General features: G+C 43.0%; 1 protein-coding gene across 2 annotated transcripts in view; it reads right to left on the reverse strand.

The window, feature by feature from the left end:
* The window catches only part of REC114 (REC114 meiotic recombination protein), a 58,907-nt gene extending 37,561 nt beyond the window's left edge, over window positions 1-21,346 (reverse strand). The window contains exons 1-2 of one of the 2 annotated variants that reach the window (XM_029575687.1): window positions 20,847-21,346; window positions 6,211-6,300 (exon numbers count right to left, since the gene is read on the reverse strand). In XM_029575687.1, the coding sequence (XP_029431547.1) occupies window positions 6,211-6,300; window positions 20,847-21,236 (480 nt within the window). In that variant the 5' untranslated portion in view covers window positions 21,237-21,346. The remainder of the gene's footprint in view (window positions 1-6,210; window positions 6,301-20,846) is intronic. The other variant, XM_029575689.1, reaches the window with a different exon arrangement.
* Between the last annotated feature and the right edge of the window lie 3,045 nt (window positions 21,347-24,391).

The following is a 24,391-nucleotide window of genomic DNA, read 5'->3' on the forward strand; positions in this document are numbered from 1 at the left end:
GTATGGATCTACTATGTATGGTATCTTCGTGCAGTTCTGGTAGTCTCCATCTCAAAGAAGATATTGCGGAAATAGAAAAGATACAGAGAAGGGCAACCAAAATGATAAAGGGGACGAACAGCTCCCGTAAGAAGAAACAGGTTAGAATTTTTCAGCCTAGAGAAGAGACAGCTGAGAGGAAATATGATTGAGGTCTACAAAATCATGAGTGGGGTGAACAGGTAAATAGTGAAGTGGCTGAAAGGCAGTTGATTTTAGAATAAAAAACAGAGTGCTTGATTTGGGACAACATTTTTACTGAAATTTAAATGTAATGTCTTGTGAAGTTCCAGGGAAACAGGTATATGTTTTTCAATCCTATCCATTTGGAAAAACGTTTTGCAAAATAAATGTGTTCCAGTGAGTGCAGTTTCTGTGCCATGAAACACAGTAACAGGCTTAATAATTGTTTTCAATATTCTTTTTTATTAATTTTTCCTGTTTCTCTCTCTCCCCCTCTAATGTGGCCTATCTATTATGATTTCTATGGTCTTATTTACTTCTGAAACAAATTGACTCCAGTCACCTCCCTGTGCTATGCCCCACACCTCTGACTAGAAGCAACTCCAACATAGCCTTCTGCAGCATGCTGTTCCAAGGACCTGGGAAAGAACTTCCTGTAAACCTGGACAGCTTTTATAGGTTCCCTGTCAAGGACTTCCTGTGGCACTGGCTGATGTCCTCACATCCTCTAGAGGTATATAAGGAAGTCTCTTGCAACCAGCCAGCTCCTCGGCAACAGGTCTCCTGAGTAGCCTGCTCCTCAGTGCATGTTGCTAATTTGTGTCTTCTGCCTTTGTCTTCCTGGTTTTGATTCTGCTTGCTTGCTGCCTGCCACAACCTTGGTCCACCTTCTGGATCCCGCTGCTCGCCCCCTGTCTCAAGCTGTACTTGGACCTGGACTCTCTCTCTTCTGCTGTGCTCTGAGAACCGCCAAGGTCCAAACCAAGAACTACCTGAATGTAATCTGCTTTGAAGCACTGAAAGAAGTGTGAAAGCAGAATATTAAAAAAAAAATAAATAAAAACCTGCGAGAACGACTGCTGGTTCAAGTGAAGCCCTCATTGGTTCCTCCCAGGCACTTCTGTCTGTGGTCAGGTTAACCACGGATTCACCTGTGCAGCACATTCTGCTACCTTTCCACACAGGGGTCCACATCACCAATAGTAGTCCGAAAGGGCTCCCGGAGTGGCCAAAGGGCTGTCTCCCTAACAGACATATTTTCATTATTGTATTACAAGAAATCTTGTTTTCTTAAATAAGTAATTTCTTGTTGGGTGTCAAAACGGGCCCTCAAATACTCGAGGGAACGGGAGGGGATCAGATGACTCTTCTGCACGTTGATGACCCAGCCCAGAGATTCCAGGAGTGACTGAACCCGGTTCACGGACCGCACACATTCCTCTAGTGACTTCCCCCGGATCAGCCAGTCGTCCAAGAATGGGTGTATCAAACATCCCTCCTGTTGCAGAGCTGCCGCCACTACTACCATTACCTTCATAAAGGTCCGCGGGGTGGTGACCAACCCAAAAGGAAGCGCTTGAAACTGTTAGTGCTGTCCCAGAACCATGAATCTGAGAAATTTCTGGTGTTCCTGATGGATGGGGATATGAAAATAAGTCTCGGTGAGATCCAGAGACTCCAAAAACTCTCCTCCCCGTACCACCGCAATTACGGTGCGCAATGTCTCCATCCGCAAACATGGCACCTTCAAACTCTGGTTGACTTTCTTCAGGTCTAAGATATGCCAAAACGTGCCTTCCTTCTTGGGCACCATGAAATAGATGGAATATCTGCCTTGCCCTTGTTCGGGCACTGGCACAACCACCTCCAGACTTAACAATCGCTGAAGCGTGTCCTGGACCGCTGCCTGCTTACTTCGGGAAAGACAACGCGACTCCAGAAAAACTGACTGCAGAGGGCGAGATCTCACCACACTCAAGACCCACCGGTCAGAAGTTATCTTGGTCCACTCCCCGTAGAACTGGGCCAGCCTGCCCCCGATTACCAGAGACGAGGGGTGGACCTGTTGGATCTCATTGCGAGGACTTACTGCCACCCACTCCCTGGGTGGCTCCACCTCTAGATGACTGTCCAGACCCCCAAAAGGACTGTTGCCTGTGCGAGGACTGTCTTGGAGCCAAGGCCCCTGAGGACCTCGTCTGACGAAAACACCTCGACTCTCGAAAGCGAGGCAGAGCGTAGAAAGGTTTCCAGTCAGACTTTCGATCTCTGGCAGTCTATTGCCCTTTGTCTCTCCCAGCAACTTCATCAGATGAGCGAGGTCCTCACCAAACAGCAGTTTCCCCTGAAAGGGCAGATTACAGAGCTGTGATTTTGATGACAGATCCGCTGACCAGTTATGTAGCCACAAGTGTCGTCTGGCCGCCACCACAGACACCATAGCATGGGCCGTGGTTCTCACCAGGTCATACAAGGCATCCCCGCCATAGGCAACTCCCACTTCCAGGCGTGCTGCCTGGACTGGGGAAAGAGTCTCAGAGGCAGACTGCTCCTGCGGCTTCTGGATCCAACACAAACAGGCCCATTGCATCAGAAATGCACATACCGCTGCTCGCAGACCGAGCCCCAGGACCTCAAAAGCTCACTTGAGATGCACTTCCAACTTCCGATCCTGAACATCCTTCAGAGCGGAAGCTCTAGCTACCGGAATAGTGGTCTTCTTAGTGACTGCTGAAACTGCCGTATCCACCTTCGGGACCTTGATGACATCCAAATGGTCCTGCATAAGCGGATAGAGCTTGGACATCGCCCTGCCAACTCGCAGGCCCGAGTTGGGAGAATCCCACTTTCGGTTGATCAACTTCTGGATTTTCTTCGGAATTGGGAAAGCACTGGGGGGTCTCCGTAGGCTATCCATAACCAGATTAACCCCTTCAGCATCTGAATCTTCGAGGGTGAACTTAATCCCCAACTCCTCTAACATCTGAGGTATAAGCGGGCGAAGCTCCTCTCTTGAAAAGACAGATCACCCGCGGATCATCGCCTTCAGCCTCTGGACCTGCCAAGGTCCCCTGTTCCATTTTAGAGTCTCCTGGGTCCAGAGGGACACCCCCAATCGGGTCCCCATCCCGATTGGCTTCCGAAGAAACCTCATCCTCCTCCTTAGACTTGTCCAAGTCTTCAGAGTCCAATTCCAACCGCCAATTCCAAACACCAACAGACAAACCCTTCGCCGGCCAGGCTGCCATGCAGCCCAGATTACAAGGGGGAGGGGCGCACCACGCGGAAGTTGTCAAACACTGAAGAGGGCGTACTGCCGCAAGAAATTCCCTCCGGTGTGTTGAACAGGCCGCTGCCACGGCTGAAAACCACACAGCACGATCGGTAGTGCAGCTGGCCCCCACCGGAGTAAATCTGTCCCAACCGAGACCACCACCCTCCGAATAATCCCCTGACCTGCCCAGCTCCTAAACAGCCTGCACCCTACGGTCCCGCCTAGGTGACTGCCTGCTAGGCAGCTCAGACTGCACGCTAGTGTCTGCTGTTGTAAAGCAGACAGCTGCTGGGTTTTTTTTGGTTTTTTTTACAAAATCTCAAAGGCCTAGACACACACAGGAAAGCAAACCCAAAAATAAAAACTAAGGGTACTTCTCTGCTCCTGGGCCAGCAGAGGGGCTTTGGTCCCAGTGGTCCCGGGATCGCAGGCTGGCCAGGAGCATCTAATCCCCTGTTCGCCCGGCTCAACCAGAGGGACGACACTTCTTTAGGAGCCTGTCACCTCGGGGAGCAATTCCCTCAATATATCCAGTCAGGACTGCAGGGTTAGCACCTCTACCATCTGCTGGAGGTAGAGAAATACTGAGGGGACTGCAGGTGGCACTCTCGAATATGTGGCATTGCCCAAAGTTTTGTTCTCTACCTCCATCTGGTAGGGATGAACAAAACACGCTTGTCTGGACTGATCTGGGTATGTTCAGGAAACCAAATTTTCTGCTGCTTCAAGGAATATTAATTACTGACAGCTTTATTTTTGTAGCACCTGCCTATTTAACCAATAGCATAATGGCCTGTCAAAATGATGGAGAAAAAATGGAATTCACACACATTCAGTCACTCTCTTGATCCTTCTCCACATAAGGAATGCCTCTTTTCTCAGCAGTAGAAAGCGTACTTGAGGTTACGAAGCACATGTATTTTTCCTGACTGGTAGACAAACGCACTGTCAGGCCGATGCAGAAAGATGCGTTCAGTCAAACACACCTTTCTACTTGCATTTGAACACACATTTTCTGTGCGCAAAACTTACTGCCGGTGCAGCAAGGAATTTTGTGTACACAAAGGGATAGATTTTTAAAGAAGCGCACGCGCGGGGTACATTTCTGCATGCTACCCGGCGCGCACAAATGTACACCCGATTTTATAACATGCGCGTGGCAGCACGCCCCGATGGATTTTCCTGTTCCCTCCAAGGCCGCGCCGATTTTCTTCCGCTCCCCCCCACCTTCCATTCCCTTATCTAACCCACCCCCCAGCTCTACCTAAATCCTCCCCCTACCTTATTTCAATTATTTACCCCTGCCTCTGGCAGGTGTATCTTGCGGGTGCTGGCCAGCTGCCGGCGTGCCATCCCCCGGCACAGCCGCTGTACCAGAGGCCTATGCAAAATAGGCTCGGCACGCACAGGAGCAAGTTTTCGGGGTTACATGCGTAACCCTTTGAAAATCTGCCCCAAAATGTGAATTCCTACACAGCAGTACTGCTTAGAGCCCTCGCAGTGAAATCCCATTCAAATAAGGGTATTAAGCACTACTCCCCAATGCAGAGAGGTGTGTGGCCCCATCAGGATTTTCTCTCAGAACTGGAAACTTAATTCCATCTCTGACCCTGGAGTAAAGTTTCCCCAGTGCTACTTTGCCGGTACTTAAAACCAGTAAAAATAGAACGTATTGGTAAGGTTGATTGTGATATTGAAAACAGAGGTATTGCCAAGAGGATCGGTGGATTGGAATGTGTGTGTAAGCATCCTTCAGATCTATTGAACTCATCCAGTCCTTGGGTTGTAGTAGTGGAAGGATGGACTTCAGCGACACCATCTTGAACGTTTCTTGAACTATCCATTTGTTCAAGTGTCTCAGATCCAGGATCGGTCGATTCCCCCTGGATTTCTTTAGAATTAGAAAGTAAGGGGAATAGAAGCCCTTGCTGCGTTCCCTTCGAGGTACGTGCTGGATAGCCCCCTGATGGCAGAGTAGGGCTATCTCCTGGGCAAGCTGGGGGTGCAGGGTTTTGGAATTCCATGACGAGAGATGGGGAATCTGGGGCTGGTGGACAAACTGAATTTGATAACCATTCTTCACTATTTCTAACACCCACTGATCTGAGGTTATGGACCTCCAGGCTGAGAAGTGAGCTGTGATTCTCCCCGGAGATGCTTCCGTTAAAGGTGGTGGAGGCCTGATCTTTAAAAAGACTGTGCGGTTTTTACTATGGTTGCTGTTTGTTGTTGTTGCTGCTGTCTCTGTCTCCATGGTTTCCCCCTCCTCTGCTGGTGTTGTGGAAGAGGATGGGTCTGCTGTCTTTGGAATGCAGGGTAAGACAGCAGTCGAAAGGGCTGATAATTCCTATATGGACGTCTAGCGAACGGTTGTCTCCGAGTCGTTGGATAGTATCGTTTGTCGGTGATGGACATGATCTTACCGCAGGGACATGGTTTAAATCCGGAAGGTTTCTTCGACATTCTCTTCGTAAAACAAAGACGTCTGTGAGGAGAATATGGCTCTGTGTGCGCTCCCGCACGCGGAAAAAACAGACTGAGGAGAATCTGTTACTTCCTGTGCGGGAACCCACGCGCAGCCGCAGAGATCACAAAAATCTACACTCTGCTACATAAGCTCCGCCTCCCGGGCACTGATTGGCAGTTCCCATGACAGCATGGCTAATTCAGCCCTGCTATCGAAGGGAAAAGATGACGACAATGTACGGATAAAAGAAATCAGATTTTCCATTTTTACTGAACAATACCCAACTACACATGAGAAATGTGCACCTTGAAGGTCCCATAAATCAGTTAATTTAATCACATGGTCAGTTTCAGGCCTCAGTTGGAAAGATCACTAGATAAAGGAAAAGGGAATGCAAACACTTGCTTCTAATTATAGATCAAGACAGAAATGTGTTTAATAATTGAATCCTGAAATGAAACCTTACCAATAATGTTCGCCCCTGAGAAATGAAGAAGTGACCAGATGCAACTATATTAACTGTAAGAAAAATTGATTTTTCATCTGACTCCAAAACCTACAGAAAAGAAAAACGAGAGATGCAAATATGAAACAGTTAAAATTTAAGCATTTCCAAAAAACATGGAAAACAATTTAATTGGACAGATCTTTCATCCTAACAAACAAATCCCCTCATTTATCAAAATGCGTTAAGGCATTTTCGCATGCGTTAAGCCCTTAACGCATGCGAAAACTCCTTTAATGCATGCGATAGCACCATATCGTATGGTGTGATGCAAATCCGAAAAAGAGGGGGGAGTGGGCTGGGTTTACGGTTCTGTGAACATTTGATGACCCTCGGAGTGAGGAAACACACCCAAAGATGAGATTTGTGCAATGTTCTCTCAACCTAGCTTGATGTTACCCAGGTAGAGAGAGTCCATCAAGCTAGGTTGAGAGAACATTGCACAAATCTCATCTTTGGAAGAGTTTCCTCACTCCGAGGGTCATCAAATGTTCACAAGAGAGCATTGTTCTGTTTGTACGTCTCACATTGAATGTAAAAGTGGCCCCTAACCCCTACACTAATACCTAAACCTCACCTCGAGTGACTAGGTGGGCCTCCCATAGAGATATAAATACCTATCTAGGGTCAAGTCATTATGGCTAGTCTCAGTCAGTCTCTCTCTCTCATGATCCCCCCCCCAGTGGTTGTATGTAGAAAATACCACAATTCTGGCACTTATCTGAAAGTGCAGTAACTTAGCTCTTCACGTATTACTGCAAATTGCAATAAAACACACCCCTTTTCCCATCTCATGATATATTTACCGCATTTTGATAAATCCAGGCCAAAGTATGCTATTCTCCTCAATTATACTATGGATAACTATTACATTTTTATATTGATCCAAAATATTGTTTTCTCACTCCTTTGGAGGCTTTCATTCATTATAGATTCCTGAAACATTCTAGGACTTTCACTTAGAGGAGTATGCTTCTCAAGTATTAAATTACAGTATGCGTTCGAAATCCCGTTTAAATGAAAATAACAATGCAAAACCAAATTATTATTAGAACATAAGAACATGCCATACTGGGTCAGAACAAGGGTCCATCAAGCCCAGCATCCTGTTTCCAACAGTGGCCAATCCAGGCCATAAGAACCTGGCAAGTACCCAAGAACTAAGTCTATTTCATGTTACCATTGCTAGTAATAGCAGTGGCTATTTTCTAAGTCAACTTTATTAATAGCAGGTAATGGACTTCTCCTCCAAGAATTTATCCAATCCTTTTTTAAACACAGCCATACTAACTGAACTAACCACGTCCTCTGGCAACAAATTCCAGAGAGCTTAATTGTGCGTTGTGAAGAAGAACCTTCTCCGATTAGTTTTAAATGTGCCACATGCTAACTTCATGGAGTTCCCGCTAGTCTTTCTATTATCTGAAAGACTAAATAACTGATTCACATCTACCCGTTCTAGACCTCTCATGATTTTAAACACCTCTATCATATCCCCCCTCAGCCGTCTCTTCTTCAAGCTGAAAAGTCCTAACCTCTTTATTCTTTCCTCATAGGGGAGCTGTTCCATTCCCCTTATCATTTTGGTCGCCCTCCTCTGTACCTTCTCCATCGCAATTATATTTTTTTTTAAATGAGGCGACCAGAATTGTACACAGTATTCAAGGTGGGGTCTCACCATGGCGCGATACAGAGGCATTATGACATTTTCCATTTTATTCACCATTCCCTTTCTAATAATTCCCAACATTCTGTTTGCTTTTTTGACTGTCGCAGCACACTGAACCGACGATTTCAATGTGTTATCCACTATGACGCCTAGATCTCTTTCTTGGGTGGTAGCACCTAATATGGAACCTAACTGTGTAACTATAGCATGGGTTATTTTTCCCTATATGCATCACCTTGCACTTATCCACATTAAATTTCATCTGCCATTTCGACGCCCAATTTTCCAGTCTCACAAGGTCTTCCTGCAATATATCACAATCTGCTTGTGATTTAACTACTCTGAACAATTTTGTATCATCTGCAAATTTGATTACCTCACTCGTCGTATTTCTTTCCAGATCATTTATAAATATATTGAAAAGTAAGGGTCCCAATACAGATCCCTGAGGCACTCCACTGCCCACTCCCTTCCACTGAGAAAATTGCCCATTTAATCCTACTCTCTGTTTCCTGTCTTTTAGCCAGTTTGTAATCCACGAAAGGACATCGCCACCTATCCCATGACTTTTTACTTTTCCTAGAAGCCTCTCATGAGGAACTTTATCAAACGCCTTCTGAAAATCCAAGTACACTACATCTACCGGTTCACCTTTATCCACATGTTTATTAACTCCTTCAAAAAAGTGAAGCAGATTTGTGAGGCAAGACTTGCCTTGGGTAAAGCCATGCTGACTTTGTTCCATGTGATATTACAATGTTATATCTGATTTAACTAAAACAATTTAAATAAATATGTATGCAAATTAAAATTACAACATGCAAGCTATATATTTGGTTGGACTTGTATGTACTAGTGTAACATATGCATCCACAGCTACCTTTGGTTGTCAGCAAAATGCCATTGTTAAATTTAAATGGTACTAACTATAAAAAAGAATGAAAGCATTATGAAACACAGATTTCACATAGCAAAAGCACTTGTTTGCTGCTCCTGCACCTCTGTCTCCCTTTACCATTTCCCAAAAAAATATCATATACTATTCAGGGATAGGCAGCTCCAGTCCTAGGTACAACCAACAGGTCTGGTTTTCAGGATATCCACAATAAATAGGCATGAGGTATATTTGGATGTACTGCCTCTAGTATATGCAAATATACCTCATGCACATTCGCTGTGGCTATCCTGAAAACCACACCTGTCTGTGGCACTTCAGGAACAGAGTTGCCTACCCCACTATAAGTAATAGGCACAAAATGGTTACAGCTTTTATTTAAGAAAAACACAATCTAATATCAATTAATCTATCAAAGATACGCTTGTAAACAAAAATATATAGTCACAACAAAAATATCCCCTTTTCTACCTTTTGCAGGTACAGCTCATTATGGCCTCAATAAGCAACTAGCTATAGTCACTTTCAAAATTAGCGGTCCCCAAAATATGTGGTTTCGATGACCACTTGAGAAAACCCCAAGGTACTCATGAATATCATAAAATCTAAAGGAAGGAAGGAAGAAAAGAGATTCATTAGCACAGATATTGATCCCATACTAATAATTTGGACCATTATACACATGCTCAGGAGCCCATGTAATAAAGTTGTTTATTAAAACTGTGTGCTAAAATTCAGCGCACAGTTTAAAATATGTGCTAGAAAAGCAAGTTTTCTTCCAAATAAACAGTTTTCTTCGTAGACAGCAGTATGAATTAGCCATGATACGTGGATGATGTCATCCAAAAGCACCATACAGATCCATCTCTTTAGCTCAGTAAAGCTTTTGAGCATATGGAGGAGTTCTCATTTACACGTTGCCTCATGATCCCCTCAGTCAAAATTAGAGATAAACTTAGCTAGGGAGTCAACTCTCCAGGGAGGCAGGTGAGTATTAAGCATGGCTAATTCATCCTGCTGTCTACAGAGAACACCACTTAAGGTAAGAAAACGTGCTTTCTCCATTGACAAGCAAAGCTGAATTAACATGACACATGGGGAGTCCCAAGCTGAGCGCTGTAGCAGAGCACATACTGGAAAGCAACCCAGATCCATTGTGGAGAGAAGACTACTGGCGAACAGGCTACAACAAAACTGCTTGTACAAAAATACTGTCTCTTCTGGATAGGTTGTTCAGACTGCAGTAGATCGTATAGACAACTGCTGTGGAGACAGCTCTCAGGAGAGCAATGAAAATGTATGGCTCTGACTTGAGCCTTGACAAAGTTTGTTAACAGAAGGCCAGCGAATGCACAGCTGCCAGCGGGATAAGGGAAAAAATGGCCAGTGCTACCCACAGACCAACCGGTTCATAGAACACAGACAGCTATAAAGCCTGGCAATGTAATAAAGCTCCAGTAATATGGCACAGCCCTCTCATAGAGGAAAAATGATGGGCCTTCTGTCCTCAACACACATGGCATGATTTTGGTGAAAAAGAGTCCATGAGGAGAAATTCAAGATAGTTGTGGTGCACCCTTCTGTTATAAAAGGACTTCAGTTGCTGACTCATCTAGACGAAGAAATCACAACTAGGAATTCCACCTTCTATGTAAAATACTTCAAGAGGTCAACTCTAGCAGCACAACCATGAGGTTGCATAAGACAGGAGTCAAAACTGGAGAGTGCCAGCAAAACCTCTATAAATTGTGATTTACAAGAATGAAGTGAAAGCAAAATTTCCTATACTTGAAAGAAGCAAGCTATGGCAGCAGTAAGATGCCAGCCTCAATGATAAAGCTTTGAGATTTGCTGGCAAAAGGGTAAGTAAGTATTGACTGCAGATCCTTGGTAGGACAGGTGAAGGGAAATGGAGGACCCACCTGGTGCCTGGATGAAGATATCTGGTATCTAAATCCACATTCCTCTTTAAGCTACAGCCTCCTTATCAAATTAAAAATGCCCTGGACCTCCTTGATTAACAAAAGAGGAAGGAGGGGCCTTCAAGATGGCTGCCGGAGCGGACACGCTGTTGTGAAGCTCCCGAAATCCGAGACTAATTACCAAAAAAAACCTTTTCCTACGATGCCACATATGAAAAGGAAAGCGCGGGAAAAAGGAATGGAGCTTACCCCCACTCCTTTGAAATTCAGTCAGCCCCACATCGGATGCTTTTTCACGGCTGCTGCACACAACGCTGAGAGAGCAGGTCGCTGAGGGGAAGGCAATAGAGAGTGAGCTCGCCCCTCTGATCCCGGAAACATCACTGAGTCCCGGCTGCCCAGACAGGCAGGCTTCACCATGCCGTGAAGGGGGTAGACAAGAAGAGATTTGCCACGAACCCAACTGGGGAAACCCAAAGAGAGGCAAGAGCGGAATGGCAGAGTTTAACAGCTTTGGATAATACCAGCATGGAGCATAAAGCAGAGGCTCAGTCAGACGTGGATGGAGGACTGGAAAGTCTGAGTCTCACCGAGACACTTGGAACCCCGGGCATGGAAATGAGAGCTGGCACGGCAATGGAGAGAGGAGGTGAGAGACAAGAAATGCCTCTTTTGAATAATGTATTGCAAATGCCCTCGGAAATAACTCTGACTACAATTTGGGCCGCTTTACAAGCTGTGGAAAAATCTATATTTGGTCTTACTACTGTGGAACATAAGGTAAAAAATCAAGTTTCACAGAACGCTGAAGAAGTTAAACAACAAAGTCACAGAATAGAAGAAATGGAAGAACACATACAAGTGGAAAAGGTTCAAACCACCATATTACAAGGGGAAATAATTACCAATAGAAGGCTAGAGAATATAGAAAATAGTTTGCGAGCTCACAATCTATGTTTCATGAATTTTCCTGTAATAGACTGTCTCCTTTGGAAATGTTTAAGTCTTATATCGCAAGTATTAAAAATACCGGAAGAAATGAACCCTGTAATAACTAAAGTGTATTACCTTCCCTATGTGGAAGTGAACCCACAAAATTTAGATGAACCAGTTGTACCCTCAGATTTATTAACATTTCTTGAATTGTCACAGGAGTTAATTATAGCTAGGAGACCACCACCGGTTTCATTCGCTTTTCTTATGGATAAGAATAACATCTTTAGACATTTCTTTAGAAATAGTCAAGCATTATTTCACGGTTACAAAGTGTGGTGTTACCCTGACTTAACAAAAGCAACCCAAGTTAGGAGGAAGTTATTTCTCTCAATGAGAGCAGATGTCTTGCAAAAGGGAGCACAATTTCAATTGCGCTTTCCGTGCAAAATGCTGTATAAAATTTCAAGGACAAAATTATGTATACTTTGATTCATCGTAATTGAGATTCTTTCTAGAATCTCACACCTAAGGCTCTCCAATTGTTTGTCAAGCATTAATTAAGAATGTGTGTAGTATCTTCTCCAACAGCCTTGATTTCTTATTGATTTATATATATTTCTTTTGAAAAGTGCGCTCTAATTCAGAGGGCTCCTCCCCTTTTTCCTTTATTATTAATACAAATGCAGTTTGATGGTTTTCTTTTTTGAAATTTCTGTTATAAAAATCATAAAATGCATATGAAAATGTATAACAAGTGGATGCTTGTAAGTAAATGTAAAATTTGATAAATAAATTAAAAAAAAACAAAAACGAAAGAGGCAATTACTGAGCACAGAATTCCCTTGCTGTCAGGCTGAGCGAAGGAAAGATCATAAGGTATAGGTGACTTTTGCCTTTGGTAGGAGTGAGTACTAGACTCCCAAGAGGATTGGAGGGAGGATCAACTATTGGATGAGATATTAGAAAAAACACACCCCCTGGGTGTGTCATGCTTTGACAATGAGGAAAGGTCAGCTCAAACCTAAAAAAACTTTCCAAAGAGTTCCTGGCACTAATTTCAGTTGTGGGAAACACAGACAGCAGGTATGCCTCCCACATTAGCCAAAAAGGGGCCAGAGCAAATCTGTATTTGCTCTGTAGAATGAAACCAACTATTCAGCTTTCTTGACACTTTTCAACACAAAATTTATTTTTATTTATTTTATTTATTTAAAAGTTTTATATACCGCACAATGGGTAGGTAAACTATCCGTCTAGGCGGTTCACATATTCAAACATAAATAATTTGGTCACATATTAAAAACATAATTACAATACTTAGTACAAACAAGATTTGAACAAATTGAAGTTATATACTGTAAAGTTGTGTGAAGATTTTAATATAGATTATATGTACTGGAAAAAAGATGAGTTTTTAGTAATTTCTTAAATTCTGAGCGGTTGGCTGTCAGTCGGATCTGTTCTGGAAGTGAGTTCCACATTTTTGGACCTGCTACAGAAAATGTTCGTTTGCGGGTTAACGATAAGGTAGCAGATTTTATTGTTGGTATTTCTAAAATACATTTATCTAAGGAAAGGAGGGCCTAAAAAAGATGGGCCTAAAAAAGATGGGCCATCTATTAGGTTGGAAGACCCTGTGAAGATGATACACTAATTAGTTGGAGACTCTGAAAAGGTCTGTTCCATAAAGGGAGGCTTTGTGACCAAGAGATCATACCTCATCTGCTAAGATTCTTGGCAGAGGATCACAAACCCTGTGCCTCCTTACTTTCATAGACTACCATTTGACTACCGGTTTGGATCAACCATATCATTCCTTGCATGAGATGGGAGAGTATCACTAATGCAAATCAGAATGGTTCGCAGCTCCAAAAGATTTATCTGGGAAAAATATGTTCTGTAATAGATTATATTATAATATCTCACAAAGGGAAATGTTTTGGTACAATTCATAAATATTATATGTCCAAAATATTTTATTAAAAAATAAATATCAAACACGGGATACAAACGAAAACATTTTAAACCAAAAACGTTTATTGAAATATTGGAAAAATAATGAAAAACCATTGCAAGTTATTTTCCTTCATGAAGCAATCTAATGTTTTAAATATATCTTTGCCTCTAGTTCTCATTGGAAGTTCTAAACTCAAGAATTGCTCAATAATTCTGTCAGCATGAATGAAACATATAAAAACCAGTAATTGTGCTAACCCACTGACATCTGTTGATTCATCTAACTGCAATGTAAAAAGCATATTGTAGTCTTGAAAATATCCTTCATTTGAAGCTTAATGTCAGCAGACATGTCTTGAATAAGTCTTCCAATCGTGTTATCTGCCAAAGGGATTTTAACAACTTCTATCTCAAATTCGATTCTTGTATAGTTTTCTCTATAGTCGATACATTCACAAACGTCTTCTTCAGATTTTCTTTTCTTAATTAGAAACTTATCCATTTTATCCTGATGAAACAGATGGTTGTATGCAAGTCTGTATTGCTTATTTCAGTTGGCCAACTTTAGCACTGCATTGTGTGCAGTCAAATATTACAGTCGTGTAAGTCGGAGTTGACTGCGCAGCATTGCGTGCCATCGCCTGCATGTGACGCTGGAGGGGAGTGGCTTCCGACGTGCCGACTGCTATGTGGAACGGGCTTTAACGTGTTATGTTCGCGCGACACACCTTCACACTGCAGGCGACATACTAACGTGTCGCGACACAGTTTGGAAAACTCTGGTCTAGGGGTTCAAGCTGGACATCAAACTCTGAGGGCAGTACACTGTGCATTGGAATAACAAATCATCCAAGATATTTCTGTTACCTTATGGAGCCCCACAGAGGTGTCTGCTATTCTTCTTGTTCCTTAATTTATAATAGGAACCCCTGAATAAGATCATTGTCACTGCTGGTGTCCACTTTCACATATTTGTGTATGACATTCAGCTATATATTTCATTTGGTTCAGATTGTCAGGAGGCATTGGATCAGCTCAGCCTGTGTCTATGACCCTCAGACTGGTTAAGTGGACACAGGCTGAGAATGAATCCATTAAATCAAAGGTCCTTTGGAGCAGACGGGGCATTGTCTGTGGTCTGCAGCCAGTCATCACAAGGCCATCACCACAGCTGTAGTTGACATTATGGCCAACAGTGGCAGTGAAAGATGATGTCGTCATGTGATCTCTCTCTCTCTCTCTTAAATCACATTCGACAAAAGACCCCAGCTCCTCAAATACAAACCCCAAAACGGAAATTGCCCTCCAGCTCCATGCCTTACCCACCCCACTTCTCATCTCTTCTGTCCTTTCAAAACTGCCACCCCGCTCACTTCTAGCTCCCTAGGCCACCACCTACCCCGCCTAATGCTTCCACCAGCCCAGATGGCAAATAATGTGCCATCTGGGCTGGGGGAAAAAGCAGCAGCCATGTGAGTACCTGTTGAACATACATGAGTGGCTATGACAGTATTATTATTACTGCCATAGCCACTCATGTATGTTCAACAGGTACTCACATGGCTGCTGCTTTTTCCCCCCTCATCATGTGCCACCTTGATGCTGGGTTCAGGTTTCTGATTCACTCTGGCACTGTGCCCTATGCCACCCTATGAACTTAACTTAACCAAAATCTATATTTATGCATTTAGTTTATTTAGAGAAATCTCAGGGGTAACTTAATAGTAGTATTCAAATATACAAAGGGAGGTTATAAAGAGGATGATTATCAGTTGTTTTCTAACCAAACTGTTAGGATAAGTAAGTTTAAATTACAGCAGGGAAGAGTACAGTAATCTTTCCTGGAAAAAGAACCCTGCCATCCCTGTTTTTATATGATTCCATGAAACACATTTGGATCCTCTGCAGATAAAAGATTCTACAAAAAATGTACTTTCATGAATTTATTATCTATATTTCATTAGCTACATTCTTCTTCCTCTCAAGGTACTAAGGAAGGGAGACAATCCTCCTATAATCTTGCATTATATGTCTTCTGTAGCACTAAAGTGCTCATCACTGATAGCAAAATTAGTATATTATACAATAATTGTATTTAGAAATTGAAACATTGCCACCAACCAATCAGCTGAAAGTTTGTTTGCTCCATCCAACAGAAGGGACCAGCTGGAACTTGCAAACATATGTTTTCCAATGAAATGAGCATATTTGTTGATTAACACTATTTTGGAACAAATTTTTCTAAAGCAATGTGGTTACTTATCAACAAATACTGTATTTACTAAAACACACAATACACATCAATAAATATCTGACAATAATACTATTTTAACCAGCTCCACATGCTTTCATTAAGAGAAATCTATTGGAACTTCAGGTCTGTAGTGATATCTGAAAAATCTCCTATTAAAGACTGAACCAATGGTAAATTATTGTTAAACATAAATCCCAGGGTCTTTGCTCAAATTCTTGCTGCCAGAGACTGAAAGCATAGTTGAAGCACCAGATGTAGCTACAAAAAAGTAAAACATAGCTCTTGTCCACACTGCTGTTTTTAAAACAAAACATTTAAGGCCGGATTTTCAAAGGGTTATGTGCACCGGGCCTAAAGCCCCGGGAAGCATGTAGTCCCGTGGCTTGCAAAAAGGGGTGGTCCGGGGGCAGATTTTTAAAGGCAAGACTTCCCTTGAGTAAATCCATGCTGGTGGCTGAGACCCATTAAACCATGTCTAACTTTATGCTCTGTGATTTTGTTCTTTAGAATAGTTTCCATAATTTTTCCTGGCACTGAAGTCAGGCTCATCAGTCTATAGTTTTGGACAAATTATAGACTAGTATCTATAGATTTCCAGTTTGGAACAAACTAAAAAAAAAATATTAAATAAATGCAGAAACAAAAAAAAAAAAAAACCAACCAAAAAAACTAAGACAAAATTTGTCCCAAACCAAAAATTGAACCGAAACGAATTTATTTGGCCTGCACATCACATCTATTGTTCCTGCCCTTCCACATCCAACACAAGGTTCCACAATAATCCAAACAGCCACAAACCCCAGCGCCACTGTTAGCCAAATATCTGATGTTTTAGGTCCCAATGACCATTGTGGATAGCACTTTACTACCACCAACCTGTTACACCAATTCTGATAAATAATTCTTCTGCCATCTCTTCACTTTAGTTTGCAACTGAAGATCCTCCTGCTGCCTCCATGATTTTTCTTGATTTATTGTTTGTTTTATAAGGAATAGTAATATTTCTGTTTTCCATTGTTTCTCTGCATACCAAGTCCAGCTTCTTTTTGCTGCCAGTTCAATTTTTGTCTGCATGTTTCTATTTAGATTTTGTCTTTATTCTGTATTTGGTGAGATATTCTGCTAGCATGGAGAATCTGTGTAGAGATCTGTAGCCGCCTGGCTTGTTTTGGTTTTCTAATAGGAAAAAGTATTGGTGTTTTAGGGCCTGGTGTGCTATTTGTAGGATTGCCTTTCATAGGTAGGTTGTTACTGATTTGAGTGTTGACAGTATGCTGTTTTGGTATGGGAAGTTTATTGTATTATAATTGTAATTCGGTTTACTCATTGCTTTCTAAAGTCCAAGCCTACATCCAAAACACATTATAACGGTTGAATACCATATGGGTTCCAGGTGTCATTTTTACAGGGTTTTTTTGACTGCCTCCACAGGGGTGCATGTAAATATAATACACACATTGTGCAATTGATATTTTTACCTCAAAAGACTGTATTTTTTTCATATAAAATTTATTACTATAAGTGCATATTTTATTGTGTGTGCAAAGAGATGGGGGTGGGGCACAAGGCTGTAGGGTTCACCAGAGGCACATAATAACCTTCCATCAATACTGGATGCCTAGATTTTGGGCTAAAACTTCACTTAAAACTAGGCCAGGGATAGAGAACTCCAGTCCCAGAGTGTCACAAACAGATTTGGTTTTTAGGATAGCCACAATGAATATGCATGAGGTATATTTGCTTGCACTGCCTCCATTGCAATCCTCATGCATATTTTTTAGATGTCCTAGAATCACAGGCACATTACCACAGAAAAAGACTATATGGTTATCTAGTCCAGCGCTTCTCAACCGGTGTGTCGCGACACACTAGTGTGTCGCCAAACACCAGTAGGTGTGTCGCGTCTCCCGGTGTCCCACTGCCCCGTTGTACTTTCCTTCTCCCTTTTTTCCAGCCCCCGCGGTCCAATTGAAAGCCTCCTTTCTTCCTACCCCCACTGCCCAATCGGAAGCCTCCTTCATTTTGCCTTCCCCCGCGCAGGCCAATCGGAAACCTCCTCCCTGCCACCTGCCAGTGGGAGTAGGAAGAAGCCTTTGATTTTGCCTGTGAGGCAGGCATGGCACTGCCCGGGAGTGGGGTGGGAGGAATGGCAGTGTAGAACCCCGACGAAGCAAGGCCGCTACGGGAGCCCATCCCCGTAGCGGTGAAGAGGAAACCCGACCGCGACGGTGCAAGGCCGCTACGGGAGCCCATCCCCGTAGCGGTGAAGAGGAAACCCGACCGCGACGGTGCAAGGCCGCTACGGGAGCCCATCCCCGTAGCGGTGAATAGAAAACCCGACCGCGACGGTGCAAGGCCGCTACGGGAGCCCATCCCCGTAACGGTGAAGAGAAAACCCGACCGCGACGGTGCAAGGCCGCTACGGGAGCCCATCCCCGTAGCGGTGAAGAGGAAACCCGACCGCGACGGTGCAAGGCCGCTACGGGAGCCCATCCCCGTAGCGGTGAAGAGAAAACCCGACCCCTAGCGACGAAGAGGAAACCCGACCTCTGACTGAGGCGCCCATCCCCGTGGCGCCAAAAAAAGAAAGCCCGCCAGATTAAAGCCATGGCTGAACTGGCGCCCATCCCTGCAGTGAAGGAAGAAGTTATTTTTGGTGAAAGATGGTGTGTTTGTGTGTGAATGGGTGCCTGGGTGAGAGCTTGTGTGTGAATGGGGGCCTGGGTGAGAGTCTGTGGGTGTGAATAGATGCCTGGGTGAGAGCTTGTGTCTGAGGGTGTGAATGGGTGCCTGGGTGAGAGCTTGTGTCTGAGGGTGTGAATGGGTACCTGGGTGAGAGCTTGTGTCTGAGGGTGTGAATGGGTACCTGGGTGAGAGCTTGTGTCTGTGGGTGTGACTGGGTACCTGGGTGAGAGCTTGTGTCTGAGGGTGTGAATGGGTACCTGGGTGAGAGCTTGTGTCTGTGGGTGTGACTGGGTACCTGGGTGAGAGCTTGTGTCATTGGGTGTGAATGAATGCCTGGGTGAGAGCTTGTGTCATTGGGTGTGAATGGGTGCTTGGGTGAGAGCTTGTGTGTAGGGGTGTGAATGGGTGCTTGGGTGAGAGCTTGTGTGTAGGGGTGTGAATGGAAGCCTGGGTGAGAGCTGGTGTGAATGGGTGTAAGAGCTTTTGTGTGTGATTGAGAGCTTGTATATAAGAGAACATGAGTGTGATTGAGAGAGCGAGACTGGTCAGGGAGGTGATGTGTTTCTGTGTGAGAGAGAGAAACTGGTCAGGAAGATGACTGGTGTGAAAGAGACCGAGACTGGTCGTGGGGTCTAATTGGGGGTGTGTGTGTTGTGAGTGACTGGTTGTGGGTGCTAAGGAAGAAGATCGAGGACAGAGCTTCAGCAGCCCTTGCTGCTTCTGGTTAGTGCTATTGGCCTGGAAGGGAAAGGAGTAGGAGAGTTGCTGGAGAGGGTAAGTAAAGGTGGCTTTTTAAATTTATTTTTCTTGATTGACTGCCATTTTAAGTATTGGGTATTATGCGATGTCTGCTGTTTTGAAGTATTTTATTGATATTTGGACATGTTTTAATAATTTTTATGAGTATTTAATTGAATATTATTCTGTTCAGCAGCTGTTTTGTAACATTTTTGGTATAACTTTACAATGATTTCTGTGTGGGGCTCTGTAGCAGCTTGGCTTATTCTGTTTTCCCAATAGGAAATGTTTTAGTGTTTATGGCCTGGTTTAATAGTTGTATTTCTTAGATAGGGTTATTACTGTTTGCGTATGTTCCGTAATACAGGTGTAACTTTGTGCAGGTTAGTTTGTGTGCATTATTGCAAATCCTGAGTCTGTTAGGTGCTATATTTCTCTTTCCATTTCTCCAGGTTCGCACTGTACGCAGAGTGGCTTTTTTGGTTTTCCGTTCCAGTTTGTCTCCATATTTATAATTTGTGTTTTTTCTCTACTTGGTGAAGGTCAGTTCTGGGTGTGTGACCAAAGTGAGGTATTTTACTAGCATGTAGGCATTTGTATCAATCTTATTTGATGTGTTTTCTCAATAGGATATGCATTAGTGGTAAATTACTGTCTTTTCATAAGGAAGGCTATTGTGCCTGGTAGTAAAGGGAATTTGTTTTGCTTTTACTGAGATGTCATCAGAACCAGAATATCTTTTTTTTTTTTTGTATGGTGAGTTGTACGGGTTATGCCCTAGATCTGCTCTGCACTCATTGCTGGGGGTTGAGAGGATTCCTGTGGATGCAGAGTGCATGTTTACATTTAGCCCCGTGATGGTCACATGTTCAGTGTGTCACGCATGTGAGAACCATTTGTCAGGTGTGTCCCGGCCAAAAAAAGGTTGAGAACCACTGATCTAGTCTGCCCATCCACCCAACTAATTAAGCTTTACAATCCCTACCAGTCTCTCAGAAATCCCGTGTTTATCCCATGCTTTCTTGAATTCCTGACAAAAAACCAGACCTGTTTGTGGCACTCTAGGACTGGAGTTCCCTGCTCCTGATCTAGGCAGACAATTTAAATTATACCACCTGGATTTAGGTTACTCAGTTTTGCATCATGATTTTCAGCTGCAGTACTTATCCTATGTACTGAAAGGACGCCAAGACCGTGGAGAAAAAGTAATTAGAAGTGCACAAAATTATCTGGTATGTTGTTTGTTTGTTTTTTTTTATTCTAATCTAAAAACCACACCCTTTTTGACCCCCGTTTTCAGGTTCTCCCACCAGAATTGCACATCACATGCAACACAGCCTCTCACATTGGTGTTGGTCAAATCTATCGGTAGACTCCAGTGACCTAGGGTTCATAGTCAATGATTGTAAAGTTTTCCTATCAACTACTACTATAAAAAAAATCATCTTAAACCAGACTTCAGCGACAAAGGCACCGAACCTAATCTCCATTGCAGCGATAATCATCAGTCAGCACAGGGACGTCCGGTTCTTTGCTTCTTACCTTCCAGGAGGCCGCGGAAGCAGACGCGGCCTCTGCAGTCTCCGAACCCAAGCGCGCGGCCCCTTCAGGTACGAAGCGCCCGTACCGTCTTAGGGGCCACGCCGAGCTCACGAGACGGCGAGGGGAGCCGGGGCCACTTCCCGCACCCCGGTCCACGTCCTTGCTCAGGGGAGCGGCGCCTCTAACAGAAGAGGCCGCCGCCGCCGCTCCCCTCGAGTCCAGACGGCCGTCGACGTTGCCTTTACCGTCGCTATCGAGCCAAGCACAAAACCCGCCTCCGCCTTCGGCCATGTTTCCCGCCAATAGGAGATTCACCGTCCCGATCGCCAGGCTGGGTCGTGCAATCCGAGCCTCGCTCTGGAGAAATCCTTTGCAATAACATAAAAACATGTGGTTTGTCCGCTTTTTTTATTTTACGGTGGGGTTGTATAAGTAACGAAACGGAATCCTGGAACGTAAACCGCCCTAACCTAAGACTAAATTAGAGGAGTTTGATTCGGTCTTCCACAGCCTTCCCGCCCTTTCTGTTAACTGAATATAATGTGCGACAAGAGATGGCTCTCATTACACCAGGATCTTAGTTAGAGTCAACTTGGAGAGTTGGATTCTTTAATATGCTAAAGGTATAGGGAAACAATTAATATAAACTAGACATATTTTGCACTGTAATTTTACCCTTCATTTTTAGAATCGTGATGATTCTTCATGTTTGGATGTTGTCTCCAAATTATACATGGCGATGAAATTCTCCTGTCAATATTGTATCTATTATTTTGAAATGGGAGACGTACAAGAACTTGGAAGATATATTTATAGAAAGATGTGTTACAGTTGATATAAAGGGATAAGATTATTTTGAAAAAGAATCTTGGTAACCTAATAATATTTTGTGTATCCTGTGTATAGAAGACCTTTGTTTTCAGTTTTATTTCCCCCCCCCCCCCCCCCCCCGAATTTATCAGTGTTTATTACATCAAGAACAAACGATATTTATCTGGTAAAATGACATGTCATTTTTTTCCACGGATTTCTCCCATTTTTGTTCTTGTAATAAACATTGATTCATTCTTGGGTAAAATAAAATAACTGAAAATGAAGGTTCCTACCCACTTTTTAGTCTTGGAAATGTTTAACTTTGTTTTTGTTTTTTTTCACAACTGTTTAATATAATGATGAATCACAAACATATTATGATAATAAACCTAACACATAAACAGGATGTTTACCCACAAGTAGAGGGGGTTTATAGGATCATGTCAGATCAAAATAATAGGATCTCAGGAAACCAGAGAATACTTGGCTCAAGTCTCTAATCATATTAGGGACTTTATTATTGATTATCCAATTTGTTTGATTCTTATTAACCAAATAACTACAGTAACTGTCAGTGAATGCCTGAATTGAGGTAAGGGGGCAATGGTGTGGTGTTTGACAGTAGATTGCAATTTTGTCTCCATCTCTGGCCTGAGATAGATTTGAGACAGTTAAAACAGCCAAAATTGACCAATCCTGTTTCTGCAATCTGTTGCTGCATTACAAAGGAAATTGAACAGAGAAAACTTGCAGATGTGAAAGCTTGAAATTAAAAATTACATTCCACCCAGAACTAAAGAAGCCTATTTTCCGGGATGCATGCATCTACACTCTGAGCATATGTCGGGATCCAATAAAAAAGCACCACCAGCAGAGTCCTTATTTTCCTTCTGACATACCCTGAAAATCTGTTTTTGTGGCAGAGCGCATTTTCTTGTCTTTGTTGCATGAATGTGATCAAAAATATATTTACAAACACTAGTATGGTGATATGTTTTGATTATTTAGCAATAACTGTTGTGCCTTGGAAAAATGAAAAGTTAAAAGATTTGGTGTGTAGATAGGACACGAGACAAAAACATTATTGGAGGAACATAATGCTCAGTCCATAACAATCTCATAAGCCTTATTTTCCTTTGGAAAGTAGGCTAAAAATAACACAGAAATACTAAGGGGGTCATTTTTCAAATCGCAATAGGCCATTATCGCCCAAATACACACAATAACTGCCACTTCACAAATTGAAAATGTAAAATAGGGAAAGGGGAGGAGTTTGGGCGGGGTTTAGGCAGGGTTTAGGAAAATTTGGGTCCTGTAGCACTTGCGGGTGATAATGTATCGCACATTATCGCTACAGCTATTTCTTTGGTGCTACGGGGGCGATAGTGTGCAGCATGGCCGCAACTGCAGTAGGTGAAAACTTTCCGCCGTGATGTGCGCCTGCTCATTATCGCCCCCATCCCTTTTTTTTTTTTGCAGCTCATCATTCCATTATATTTATAGCGGAATGAGGAATCCAGGGGTAAGATTCTATGCATACTGTGGATGGGGGGGGGGGGGTGGATATTTTGGGTCTCTGCATAAATATTGTGCTTTACATTCCTCTGTGATGCAGCATCAGTGCTGTGTAGACTGAAACATTTCCTTTGATCCATTTTGTGGAATAAGTTCCTGTTGCTTCATTTTTATTTGTTGCTATCCCGCAGTTCTAAACAAATGTCACTCACTGTATTTTTATCTACTCCCACAATATTTTTTTAAAGTGACTGACAATGTGAATGCATGGAATGCAAGTCATCAAAAAGGAGCAGAAATGTAAGTCAAAACTGGATTTGGATTTTACATTTAATGACTTGCCTTTTCCACATCCAAGCTTGAGACGAGTATTGCAGTTATTTTGCTGCCCAAGAGGACTTACAAATTGGTGGTGTTGATAAGGGGGGTTAATCAATCATCAGCTACTTGAATGTTTTGAGGTTGTTTCGTTAAATAAATTAATAAAATTGAGCCCGATATTTAAAATACCTAGATACCTCACTTTAAAAGTTAGGCACCTAGACTTTTAAATTTGAAAATTTTCCCTGGCTCAATGCCTAAAATAGGTGCCTTAAAAGTGGGCATGACCAAGTCAGGAGAGATGGAACATAGGATTAACTGTATTGTTATTTCATAACATGTATTACACAGAAAGAGGGATGACAAAAATAAAAAATATATATATAAGAGAGAGTTAGTGAGAGAGAGCGCCTAGCCATAGGTATTTATATCTCTATGGGAGGCCCACCTAGTAACGCGAGGTGAGGTTTAGGGATTAGTGTAGGGGTTAGGGTCCACTTTGACATTCAAAGTGAGATGTACGAACAGAACAGTGCTCTCTTGTGAAGATTTGATGACCCTCAGAATGAGGAAACTCACTCAAAGATGATATTTGTGCAATGTTCTCTCAACCTAGCTTGATGGACTCTCTACCTGGGTAACATCAAGCTAGGTTGAGAGAACACTGCACAAATATCATCTTTGAGTGAGTTTCCTCACTCCGAGGGTCATCAAATCTTCACGAGAGCACTGTTCTGTTCGTACATCTCACTTTGAATGTCAAAGTGGACCCTAACCCCTATACTAATACCTAAACCTCACCTCGCATTACTAGGTGGGCCTCCCATAGAGATATAAATACCTATCTAGTGTTAGGGCATTATGGATAGGCTCTCTCGCTCTCTCTCCCCTACTGA

This window comes from Rhinatrema bivittatum, chromosome 13 (genome assembly GCF_901001135.1).
Source record: "Rhinatrema bivittatum chromosome 13, aRhiBiv1.1, whole genome shotgun sequence".
Lineage (NCBI taxonomy): Eukaryota > Metazoa > Chordata > Amphibia > Gymnophiona > Rhinatrematidae > Rhinatrema > Rhinatrema bivittatum.